Source organism: Necator americanus, chromosome I (assembly GCF_031761385.1).
Source record: "Necator americanus strain Aroian chromosome I, whole genome shotgun sequence".
In the NCBI taxonomy this organism is placed as follows: domain Eukaryota; kingdom Metazoa; phylum Nematoda; class Chromadorea; order Rhabditida; family Ancylostomatidae; genus Necator; species Necator americanus.
Window position 1 is genome coordinate 5,018,034 of NC_087371.1, and position 11,737 is coordinate 5,029,770.

The 11,737-nt window shown below is 41.1% G+C and overlaps 3 protein-coding genes across 4 annotated transcripts; 2 read left to right on the forward strand and 1 right to left on the reverse strand.

Annotated features, from left to right (window-relative positions):
- Positions 1-182: 182 nt before the first annotated feature.
- RB195_004529 (uncharacterized protein) lies at positions 183-8,405 on the forward strand (the record flags this gene model as incomplete). The annotated part of the gene is made up of 7 exons (XM_013444519.2): positions 183-240; positions 1,069-1,190; positions 4,214-4,307; positions 4,876-4,960; positions 5,019-5,134; positions 7,824-7,954; positions 8,331-8,405. 7 exons carry the CDS (start codon positions 183-185, stop codon positions 8,403-8,405), a joined length of 681 nt encoding a protein of 226 aa, XP_013299973.2.
- A 1,108-nt stretch (positions 8,406-9,513) lies between these two features.
- RB195_004530 (uncharacterized protein) lies at positions 9,514-9,849 on the forward strand (the record flags this gene model as incomplete). The annotated part of the gene is made up of 1 exon (XM_064182406.1): positions 9,514-9,849. One exon carries the CDS (start codon positions 9,514-9,516, stop codon positions 9,847-9,849), a length of 336 nt encoding a protein of 111 aa, XP_064033673.1.
- A 418-nt stretch (positions 9,850-10,267) lies between these two features.
- Positions 10,268-11,670, reverse strand: RB195_004531 (uncharacterized protein; the record flags this gene model as incomplete). Of its 2 annotated transcripts, XM_064182408.1 has the most annotated exons (5): positions 10,268-10,390; positions 11,039-11,053; positions 11,142-11,261; positions 11,320-11,457; positions 11,530-11,670. In XM_064182408.1, 5 exons carry the CDS (start codon positions 11,668-11,670, stop codon positions 10,268-10,270), a joined length of 537 nt encoding a protein of 178 aa, XP_064033674.1. The 2 variants fall into 2 exon arrangements, with proteins under 2 accessions (XP_064033674.1, XP_064033675.1); XM_064182407.1 differs by lacking the exon at positions 10,268-10,390 and having other exon boundaries at positions 11,040-11,261.
- Between the last annotated feature and the right edge of the window lie 67 nt (positions 11,671-11,737).

Sequence of the window (11,737 nt, forward strand, 5' to 3'; positions counted from 1 at the left end):
ATTCGTGTCCCTCAGTATCTCGTCCTTTTTTTAACAACTATGTTGTCACGTTTAATTATTCATTATTAAATATGTGAATTATTAATGGTTTAAGTTAAGTCAACAAAGAGCTTTTTGCTGATGCATCTAAGGTAAAGTTTATTTCGAGGTTGTTTTCGTGTGTGTGTAGAAAGAATTCTTAGATGAGTACCATGCCGAAGACCATAGATGTTGGGAACGTGCCGCGGAAAATTTTAGTTGGTAAGTTGCGGAAGTGTAGGATACGACAATTTTCTCGTCAGTGTCAGTGTCAGTGTGACAGCAGCTATACCGATTGCGTCATGTACGTGAACGAGAATAATCTAGTTTTTTTCACTTTGGAATCCACGGTAATCGTTCGGGAGAAATTAGATGAAAAATCAAATAAAGATAAAGTGCTTGGGGTTAATTAATCCACTTGAGATACGCTATCATGTTCAATACAGAATCGTTTGAGGTTTACGAACGTGTGAGCGGCCTAAACAGTGACTTAGAAGGCGGCCGATGTGTCAAGTCAGTGTTTTTATCCTCCCAGACAAGTCTGGCACCAATTTATCGACTCCGGAGTGATGAAAGGCTTGGTGAGCAGTTGGGCGGATTCGAACCTCCGATCGATGCAGGAACCTCTAACCGACTGCGCTACACCTCCCCTTTTTTTAAAGTCAAATATTTCTTCGAAAATAAAGAAAAACTAAATTTTTAAAAGAATCAGTGACCTATTGCAAAACTGGAACTACTCAAGAACATTGCTTACGTGAAGCAACGATGAAGCGCCCACATCATGATTCTCATACTTTACATTTGCTGGAGGGCGGGTGTAGTGCAGAGGTTAGAGGTTCTGAATTGAAGTGAGCGTCGTAGTGCATCCCAAGCGGATTGATTAATTTATCATTTCTTACATTTGGTGTGCAGGATCACAGTTAATCGCCTGTTGATGTTTTTCACTTGATCATGCAAATTTTCATATTTTACGTCCTAATCTCAAGTACTTGTTGGGTGTTTCTATTGCTTGATACATTTCTGGTTCGTATTGAAATGTTTGTTCTCCAGAAGTGTGCGAGGATGTGAGCGAGTTCCTAGTTATTATGGCACACACGGTATTGTACCGGTTTGGTGGCTATTCTCCTGGGGAGTTCCGTGAATATTCTTATGGAGGAGTAGTAACGGCGAAGGTAAGTGTGATTGATTCGGTTGATTCGGGATCCTTTTCTGCTATTAAATGTTTTGTTAAATTTGGAACAACATACTACCAACATACCAGATTTCTGTCCTTCCCCAAATTGTGAGGGCACGCATCGACTAGCCCTCATAATTTGGGGAAGCACAGAAATCACGAGAAAATACTTGTCAAACGTAGTGCACTTTTTTCTGAGCATGGAATAAAAGAACTAGATGGAATTCGGATAATTATGGATTTGAAGTAACTATGAATAGCAAACTAGCCAACTAAACGTTCACCTGTATCACCATGCTCCCGTTAGTCGTCAATTCGATCAAGTGGGCGCTAGGAATTTTTCCGTTTGTTTCGAAGGAAGTTATTCAGTGGCTTCCCTTCCTGTGAGAATCGGAAAGAGTATCGTGTTTTTCTTAAAGGGTCCTGTAAAGGTCAAGTTGTTATTATGAGGTCCCTGGTTTCCCTACAGTGCTTTTGATATCGCCGGGTATCCTGTGGCTCATGGCTCTGATCCATTAGTTCGTTGAAGCGATATCTGCGTCCTATTCTCGTTTTTCTCTATTACAGGTTATCACGATAAGAAAAACGGCTATGATGACATGACATGTTGACTGCGATGTGGTTTCTGCTATTTTTCTGAAAAGCTCAAGAATAACATCGTCAAAGAATGTACTTATCTTAATTTGCTTTCAAACGTCAAACGTTAAACTCATTCTCACTGTAATTGTGGTCTTATCTCCTACATGCTTCTGTTCAATACAATTTAATTCTCTTTAAAAATAGCGCTTAAAAACAAGCAAATTTCGTGACGATGCTATCACACTAAGTACGCCGACATTGTGTTTTATTGTCATCACATTGTAGCTATAGTTGGGTAAAAACGACATGAAGCACGGACAGTTGCGTAAGCGGCTGCGCTCGAAGCATGGCGCGGTGGAGCGTAGTGGTTGCGATCGTGTAAGGATCCTCGCTACCGCCACCCATCTCTGCGGTATGCCACGGTCCCACCTCGATTCCAACCACTGTCTCCACCGCACCGCTTCGAGTGCGCAGCCGCTTACGCAACTTTCCGTGCTTCATGTCGTTTTGACCCAACTATACGCTTGCTGATGTCTGTATATTTAACCGGTCAGTCTGCGGGACGCAGCACGTAATTGCATAAAAGTATGTCATTCCTTTTCTGTTCGCCTATATCAACTATTTCATTCACTTGCGCTTTTAAAAGCGCTTAAAACATTCTGACTGTAAAACACTATAATGTACTGTAATAATATAATACTATAATATACTATTATAAAAAAAGTGGTTGTTGCATTCATCCTATATTCCATATTCCTCGCTATGAGCCCAACTGCTCGGGCTTAGCAGACTGAAGACCGTCTTAGGATCATCCAAATCGGCTTGTCCCGAAGGGTGAACCAGTGCGGCGCAGCAGGTGGCTGGCTGCGAGTTGACGAGGTCGCAGCTGTCCTCATTGATATATAAAACACAACACAAGAAGAATAGCGATTGGGTTCATACTTTCCTCATGAAAAAGCAGACAAATCTGTAAGAGGTTCTTTATTTCTTTTTTTGTCTTGGATGAGCTGAATGATTTATTGAAACGAGAGGAGAGAATAACATTTAACATAGCTGAGAAGTGTAGTGCTAATGAAGTTGTCTTTGAACTGAATCATATAATTTGATGAGAAGAACTTGTGAATTTGTGCGAAATGGTGCATTTTTCAAGCCTGTAATGTTCCCTATGACGTGAAAATTTCAATAGAATTTACAGCATCATTGCTCGGAAATAAATTTTGCGTCTGTAATGTCTTTGGTTCGATTGGTGAGGCGAATCATTGTTAACTAGACCATAAATTCGCCATTTTCAGAATTTCACATGTCATTTTCTTAATTTCTACGTATGCTATTAGTTACAACCTTCTGAAATTACCTAATTATCTATCACAACTTATCAGACCGCTTCAAAGTTATCGATATAGATGGGTGCTCCCGTCAATACCCATGTATCGATAACTTTTTGGTTTCAGATAGTTTTTTTTTCCGAAAAAACTCATGGGAAGGTAGGATCTGGAAGTGCAACAAGACTATGTGCTTGTGCAGTAGCATACAGTCGTTTTTCCAACAGGGCGGGGTGCCACCGGAGTGGCACCTGCTGCATGTCCGTTTATATTTTAACCACATACTTCCTCAACAATCGATTAACGGTAAAGGTAAATGTATTTGGAATTTCGCTTCATACTCTTGGACAGTGAGGCCCACAAATCTCGCTCCCTATAATTTTTTCCCATCTTTTAGGAAAATGTGAATAAAGTGGAAAACCGCATAAACAATATAAATGATTGTGGTAATGAAAGAAATGGATACTCAAGGATAGAATGAATCCCACTACTGCTTGAATGTACGCTGTGCGCTAAGAAATCCACATATTGAGCACTTGTGAATGTAAAGTATAAGGATTCACATTCAAAAAACTGTTCTTAAATATGCTGCGCGGTCCGCGGTCGCAGAATGGAAGCCCTTTAAAATTGGTTGTGATATACACTGTGTCACTTCAGTCACATTTGCGGCAGCGCTCAACCTTGAAAGTGCTCGTTCGTTTATCTTTTTCGCGCTTTCTAGCTGGTTTCAGCTTTGTATTTACAGGAGCGACCAAAGGTGATTTTTGCAATGAGAAGTTTTGTTTGCCGATGTCGGCCGTAGTTTTTGGTTGTTCGGAAAAGTCGTAAGAATCGGAAGGGTCACAATAATTGCTGAACATATGACTGCTATTGCAAAAAGTGAGCCAGGAATAGGAACGGCTTGAAAAATATTGTATGTAAAAATAGATTAAAATTATTCTAAAAAAAATAGAGTAAACTAAATTTTACGATCTGGAAAATTTGGTGGAAATTGGTCTCAACAGGAACTCTGATTTCTTGGAGTTTTATAACTGAACGATAATGTTATAGTCTATATAAGTGAATAAATACTGCTATGCATAGCTAGTAGTTTCTGGAATAATTTCCATGACGTTTTCAGACATGTCTCGACGAACGAGTTATAAGATACTGCCAACGGTCTGCGCATTTGGCTAATCAAGCGATGCAGAAACATAATCTGGAGAAATATGAAGGTTTGCATTTTAAGTTTAATTCTCTGTTAACTTGATTTATTGCATGAACGTGACGCATTTTAAAATAGCTTCTTTTCTAGCTGTCACTTCGGTAGGGCTAGAATATCAATGATACCCTCGTTATCGTAAATCGTTTATCATAAATCATATCGTGTCGTTTATCATAAATTCTCTAAGTTTTTGGCTGTTATGCAGGCTTTTGCTAGATTCGAAATGACGCTAGCTGAAAGAAGATTATCAGGATGGTCTTTATTGGTTTCCCTTGAACTTCTGCTATTTTGAAATTCTAAAAAGTAAAGTCTGGCGCATCAATCCGCTTGGGATTTGTATCGGTGTTTTAATCCTCCCAGACAAGTCTGGTAACAATTTATCGAATCCGTAGAGATGAAAGCCTCGACTGGCACTAGTGTTGTTTCGAACCATCGATCGTGTACATCTGAACCCCCTACCGACTGCGCTACACGCACCCTTTCTCTGCTATTTTCTACGTTTCCTTTGTAAATATCCGTATGCTGAATAGGACAAAATCACACTTATTTTTCTTTCCCGGTTCATTCTTACTTTGCAGTTTCGATTGAGGACAGAACCGGTGAAGCTTTGATTTCGTTTCGAGTAGAATTCCGGCGGACACCAACTTTCTACAATAGGACTATGTAAAGTGCTTTATTTTTGTATTAAGGAAATTCTGCACTTTAGTTAGGTCCTTTTTAGAAAGAACCTAGCTGAACCGGAACTGTGCCGCCTCCGCCACAACCTCGCAGAGACGCTGCTTCAGTTGCAATCGGTCAAGATATCTGATGAACTGCAGGATAGGCTAGAAAATACACGTTGGTTTTCTCAAGATCAGTTCTCTAAATATCAAGTTATTGTTTCGGTTTTTCTGTTGTTATTCTGTACGCACTCGCAGCGTTTTTTTTTTTTCTTCTCATGGCGATAAAATCGGTCACCTGGGTGAAAAATCGTCTTATCTCCTAATAATCGCCGTTTAAACTGCTTGTAAATGTGTGTTGATAGCACTTGAGCTGTTTGCTCAGAAGACCGAAATACCCACATGATGTGCTCAAAGGTATCAGTTCCATTTCTGTGAGTTATGTGATCCAGAGATAGATTGCTTCGGTACATGCAACTTGGTGCGCTCAATCAGCAATATCCACACATTGCGCTGCAAGATTCTATCCAAATGATCCTTTCCATTTAGTGAAGCGGAAAAATGAAGGAAAAACGAAAAAAAGAAGCAGACGATACGGGCAGGAAATGAATAAGATGTAGAGAAGATTGGTTTGAAAGAAAAACTGCCTCATTTCCAGGTTTTCAAGTGATCGTTTATTCGTAATCTGTGGATATTGTGGTTTAAGGCATATCTTCATCATCTTTCATGTACCGAGGCATAATAAATCCGGGTCCCGATGCACACAAAAAAAAAACGTAGAAAGAAAAAATGCAAAAAAGGGAAACTATGGAGGGTTTCTGTCGAAAATCGACGGAAATACGTCAGTCCAACACGCTATACGGTATAGTCGGGACAATACGACATGAAACACGAGTGTAGTTGATGTGCATTAGCGTACGCGCTCGAAACGGCGCTGTGGAGGCAGCAGTTGGAACCGAGGTGGGCCCGTCGCCAACTGCAGCGATGGGTTTTGCCAGCAAGGATTTCACCACGCTCCTAGCCACTACGTTCCACCGAAGCGCCTCGAAAGAAGCCGCGTACGCAATTGCGTACGTATTTCATGTCGTTTTGACCCTACTATAGGCTACCACGGTTTCTTGCTACACTTTTATTTTCAAGCTTCATTAACTAGCTTGTGTCCTGTGGCTCATTTCTAGCGCCTTTTTCACTACTCAAATGTCATCTGGGTCCCATACTCTGCACAGAACCTTGGGCACGGTTATGGTCTCATCCCTGAATTCGATACTGACTTGACATAATTCCCTTTTTTGCAATTCTTGAAAGGAACACGCGCATAGAAATACCCCCTTAAATGTTTCACGGATTGTGACAGTTGGAGCTAAGTAAAGAAAAACGCAGCAGCAAATCCCACCAAAATTTCAAACTGATCCAAAAAGTGATTGTGAAAGTGAAATCAAGTGCATTAGGGTGCGACTCTTCACGAGTTGTACACGCATGAGCACATCACGTGATTGTGTCGTGATCTCCTACACTGTAAACTCGCACACTAAATCAATCTCAATGATTCATCAACAATATTAAGCAGAAATAAAAATCAATATAAAAAAAACTGCGTATTCAACATGACAAGATTCAAGGACAATCGAACATGGGCACCAGGACGTAAGCGCGGCGTAAGCGGCTGCGCTCGAAACGGCGCCATGGAGCGTAGCGGTTAGGATCGTGGTGGAACACTTGCTACCACCATCCATCGCTGCAGTTCGCAATGCTCCCACCCCAATTCCAACCGCTCTCTTCATCCGCTTCGAACGCAGCTGTTTATGCAACTGCACCGTGGTTCATTCCGTTTGACCCTAGAGTGCAACTTTTTTCGAGTAATGCCACCTTGGATTGAAATGATACAGCGCAACTCGTACTAATTCCAAGTGATCCACATGATTTTGTCGGAAGCATTTCTTTCAAGCATGGTTTACCTCCAGAACTCAACGGTCAGAAACTTCGATAAGCACGCAATATTTCTATTTCTCAAAATCGAACGAACATTTCATTTCGGAGTTTTCCATTCCAGAAGTATCCGGTGCATTGCAAAGTTCGTTCTTTAGAAATACCACATAGTGGCAAAAAAAAGGAAGATTTGGAAATTAATGTATCTAGTGGTTCGACTGGAAGAAATATTAAATCAAGTCGCTATCGTCTTTCTGAACCAAGGATCGCGTGAACAGCATCCAGAAAATAAGAATTAGAGGCTTTCTCATTCATCCCGCCCTGTCTGGTGGTACTATCCGTTGTTGCGTTCACTGTGGGCCAAGGTTTTCAGTGCCTGTGATCCCGTTAAATGAGCAACAATGGTTGTAGTCGATTCAAAACGACCTGAAGCCTGGTGCAGTTGGATAAAAGCGCTCGAAGTGGTGTGCTGGAGCCAGTGATTGCGATCGAGGGTGACTTCTGTTTGGTGCAATCGGCCTGATCGGTACCTCGATCGCAGCCTCTTGCGCAACTGCGCTGAGTTTCAGTTGGTTTTCACTCTGTAGTCTCATAATTGTAAACAGAAAAGATCATTAAATGTTTGGAGACACAGAGTCCAAATGTTAATTTGATATCTAGGCTACGCCTGGTGTCAAAATCATGAAATTTTAACCTCTTATTGCTTAATGTGAACGAATTTTGAGTAACGACTTTTTACGAATTCTCTTTTAAAAATCCAATTCAATTCATCTATTTTTTTTTAAGTATGTGTTTTAAAGTATGTGATCTAGCTGGGTTCGGTACCTATCAGCGGAATAAGTAGGTATTTTCTAGTCGAGAAATTAACTTTTTTTTGTTGTTGTTGTATGAACAACTAGGTACTAAAACCTGTTCATTCAGATTACAAAAATATTTTTTAGCGACACGTCTACGAATTCGTCTCCAGCTGTGTAATAAGCAGCCGAAACGGTTGTTTAAAATTACTGCTGAACCTATTCTACCTGGGATTCTAGTGCCATGGTCCGATCCAGTGCGGAACGAGTACAATCAGGTAATTATTGATATTGGCGTTGCTTTATGAATCATCTTTTTTTTGTTTGTCTTTGCTACTCTACGTTGGCATTTCCATTATGAATTTCCCGAAGCCGAAGCATACGAAAAGTACCAGCGCAATATAGGACTTTTGTGTTCTGTATTCACTTTCCCAGTGTGTTGAAGTGGAAGGTGCTAAGGACACGTATGTTCATCCAAACTTTTTGGGCATCGTCATCTTCAGTACTTGTATACAAACTAATTGAACAGTTGCACAATTTGATGGCGAACTGAATGACTTTTCACGCGTAGAAACCACTGCTCATATCAAACACCATTTCAAATATATCTGATTCAATAAAGCTGTTTTACAAGTTCAACTGCACCAGTTTCAGCTAATATTTGCCGCATTCGTACCTGCGGATCATCCCAGTACTAGTCAACGACCATGGATATCACACAACACATGATCTTGATTCTTTATTACTCTTGCCATTGTTGATCATTCTATTAACGTTTGTTTTGATCATCCAACAAATAAACCATTATCAACTGACAATATAATACCGACACTTAACGAGGTTCTGTTAGAAAATATTGAGGATCCACATACAAAAAACTGTTAAAAGAACCAGAAGAATCACGATCAGTTCAGGGCGATTGTAGGAAAAAAGACCGTCATCTCAACTATAGCGTACACAACAAGCGTAATGTAACGATATAATGATGATCTTAAACAGAGATGGGCCAAAAAATCTACAATCTCAGTGGATGTTATTTAAACAAGAATTCCAGTGACGATAGATCTCATTAATGACGTCACTTAACGATAATTAACCAGTATATGACTAGCACATACTATATCAAACAGAAAAGGACTCGATCGTATACACGGACTCTAATAAGGCGCTAAGAAACGACTCGGCACGCGTATTTGATGTTTAAACTTATAAACGCAGAGAATAAAGAAGAGAAACAAACAAGCATACGAGCACCCGAATCACAACTAAAGAGACAGTACGTGTTAGAATGCTGGTATGTTGGTATTGTGAGTAACTATAGCGATCGAGTTCTATAGGGCGTAAAGAGATGGAAAAGATGGATATCGTTCGCGTACACGCGAGCGAAAACAGGACCATGAGACCCGTGGTAATGGTCTGCCTCGTGCAAAAAACACGAGGACGAGACTAAACCGTGCGCGAGCCAACAACGGAAAATATATGAAAAATGAAAATGAAGAGAAATAAGCTAGCGTGAGACGTGTACGACGACATATCACTATGTACAAGATCGATCTCGATGTGGGTGGAGAGGGAAACTACAGAGATATCGGCAGAATATTTTGAGACGGATTGTCGCTGCGTTGTCGCCCATGCATGGAGCGTCAGAGTGAGAATGTTGCTCACTCATCACCACTCAAACATGAACGCTTTCACAACGATGAGATAGAAGTCTATCAGACCAAATATGCTTCACGAATACAACAGCACACACACTATCTACAACTCGAGCGTGCTCCATAATGCGCGCGAGCGTACACGTCACTCGACGAGCTCTGAGCGTTAGTGACTCTGAACGATGTCGGATATTCACGTCATCGGCAAATATTATGAGTCTCGATCCTACAACCAGTCCGACATCGCATCCAGCATCACCAACTCATCTGACGAGCTCCGAAAGATATATACAACTGCACTAGAGGCAACACCTGAACTGAACACAGAAACGTGTGTGAACATGAGAGAAAAAGAAATCACAAAACCCGACTGCTTCACAGGAGTCGTACAATGCAATGCAATAAGAGAAAGCAAAAAAGAGGTTTCTGTTGGTGAACGCGTAGTAAAAACGACACCCAGCGAGCAAGTGTCGCTAAACTACGCTCGAGCATCATGCCGAATGATCCATGAAAAATGAGAAAGGAATCGTCGCCAGGACACTCGCTTACTGACCCGAAGTATGAGAGAACCACTTCTGATATGCATGACATGACGACCTATTCGGATCGTCTTGCCACAAATACGGGAGTGGTTTGGCAATTTGAAGGTGGGCGAGGCTAAAAAAGTTGCCACGCACAAACACCTTCGTTATGCACAGAATCACATACAACGTTATACGAACAACAGCAAAAAAAGAAAAAAAGAAACAAACAAGTTACAAAACAATTATAAAAGAATAAACTGCTCTAACGGCCTAACCACCATACACAAAAATTGCATATGGGACTAGGCTACAGATTCGATTACTTGATACAAAAACAGAAACTTGGGCAGAATACACTAACGTTAGGAGTTATACTGGATACTGAAGATCGATAATATAGAAAAATAGAAAATTACGGGTATGCCGCTAAGCGGCGAGCAAAAAAAAAATGTGGCGAAGCGAAATATTCGGTGTCGTACGCATTTTCTACATGATGTAGGAGGACATGGCCATGCCATTTGATCCTCAGGAATGCCTGAAAGTTATTACATTAGTCAATCCCAACTGAAAGTGTAACAAACATCAAAATTCTGCAAAGTTAAAGCTTTCTGATAGACTAAGGTCAAGGTCCAGAACATGACGGAAATAGGATTTCCTCACGAGCATCTCATTCCAAAAGTTACGACTGCCCGCGTATGTCGTTTTCTAAGCTGATACTTCTTGCATTCAATATATTCTCCACTAAGCTAATTTTTCCCAATAAAACATGACTTCTTCAGACTTCTTAAATTATTTTGTCCATTTGAGTTAGCAAAATCGGAAAGAAGTGGAAATCGGAAACGGAATGAAATCGGAAACGTTGAGGTTTCGTGAGCGCTACAATTTTCACTTGGTTTTTGATTCAAATCTAGATCCCAACTCCAACTAAAAGAGTTCGAACAAGGATCACTTTCTCATGTTCTCAATCACTGCCTCTTAATTCGATAAACTCAAAAGACTCCAAAAAGATACCCTTAATTTAATGTGTATTTTTGTGCGCTGCACACCGAGCATTTCCTCATCCTAAAACCTTTTTGATCGTAGCCTTACAGACGTCATTGAATTGAAAGTGTTACGCTCGCTAATAAGTTTCCAATGCTACTATGGAAATGACCCCATCATTCGTCTTTCAAACTTGCCTTACCTTATGATGCAGCGACTGCAGCGATGAGACGAAGAGGATGTACACGCATTCCAGAAGGTGGACGAAGCGAGGACTTTTGTGGTGTAGTAGGCAAAACAGACACCTCCACAACATCGCTCAACGATGGTGCACTTGAACAGATTGAGCTCGTTTCCACGTCACTGTTTGCTCCCACGAAAGACCCACTGCTCATTGAGCTGGTGTCTGATTGAGAATTGTAGGCCTAAAGTTGAGCAGTAGATATTCGAAAAGCTCGAATAATGATTGTTGTGACGGTTTACCTCATAGATCCATTCTGTAGGTGGAAGTGGGATAGCGCGTGCAGTAGGCGAGTCGCTGAATTTTGAACCAGCATAGCACGGGCTAGAACCAATCTTCGAGTTGAATGAGATCGGACGACGGGCTGGACGTCGAGAACCCTGAATTACACTTGGCAGTAAGAAATATCCTGTACTATATGATATATTCAGTGGTATACGCACTAATCCTACCTCTTGTCTACTCTTCGGTGTTGCGGGAGCAGATGCGGGACCCGGGGACCCGAGTAAAGCTACTGGTTGCTGCTGTGAATGGCGATGATGATGATTATGATGGCGATGCGCACGAGGCACACTAGCAGATGAGACATTCATTGTTGACTTGTAACAATTTGAACCGGGATTAAATACTGGTATAGCTGAGATGATCTGAGAAGGCGCG